The following is a 634-nucleotide window of genomic DNA, read 5'->3' on the forward strand; positions in this document are numbered from 1 at the left end:
AAAGAGCAGCTGGACTTCTCTACTCATCCTTGGGAAGAAAAACAGCCTGGAAAGCAGCCTGGACTTACCTTCTGCACTGGAGACTCGGGTGGCGACTTCTGGGCGCTGAGCCCACGATTCCCCCCCCAGGAAGACAGCTGGGAACAGCAAAGTGAGTAGAAAGTCTTGCAGCCTCATTTTGCTTGGTTCAAATTACCATCGAGCTGGGTGGAAGGCAAAAAGCAGGGAAGGAGAAGCCGGGAGCAGAGAAGGTCCGGGTTCCGGAGGCAGGAGTCACTGAAGATTTTTTTTACCGCTTTCCCCTCAGTTTCCGTGGGAGGGAGAGCAGGCAGAAGGGTAAGGGTGAGGAGGAGACTTCCCCAGCCAGAGGACAGAGGGAGGGATCAGGGGCTGTCAGATGTGAGTCAGAAAGGCGCGCGAGGCGTTTGCCTGTTCCCCCATTTCTGTACCTGCCGTGGCCACTAGTGCCTGGGATCTGCACAAGCACCACACCGTAAGCCCTGGGAGGGTCAGCATCAGCATCCCCCTCAGGGCTCTGCCTGCTCTGCTGGGCTCGGGGTACCCATCAAACTGCTCCCCCCCAGCTCGACCCTGAACGGGATGCATTCCATTCACATCCCTGCTTGCATGAGAC

At 57.6% G+C, this 634-nt stretch overlaps 1 protein-coding gene across 1 annotated transcript in view; it reads right to left on the reverse strand.

Moving 5' to 3' along the window:
* Window positions 1-177, reverse strand: part of COL6A1 (collagen, type VI, alpha 1) — a 24,903-nt gene extending 24,726 nt beyond the window's left edge. Inside the window, exon 1 of the mRNA XM_009996878.1 lies at window positions 70-177. Within this exon, the coding sequence (XP_009995180.1) occupies window positions 70-177 (108 nt within the window). The remainder of the gene's footprint in view (window positions 1-69) is intronic.
* Window positions 178-634: the final 457 nt, after the last annotated feature.

Source organism: Chaetura pelagica, unplaced genomic scaffold, assembly GCF_000747805.2.
Source record: "Chaetura pelagica isolate M959 unplaced genomic scaffold, ChaPel_1.0 scaffold300, whole genome shotgun sequence".
In the NCBI taxonomy this organism is placed as follows: Eukaryota; Metazoa; Chordata; class Aves; order Apodiformes; family Apodidae; genus Chaetura; species Chaetura pelagica.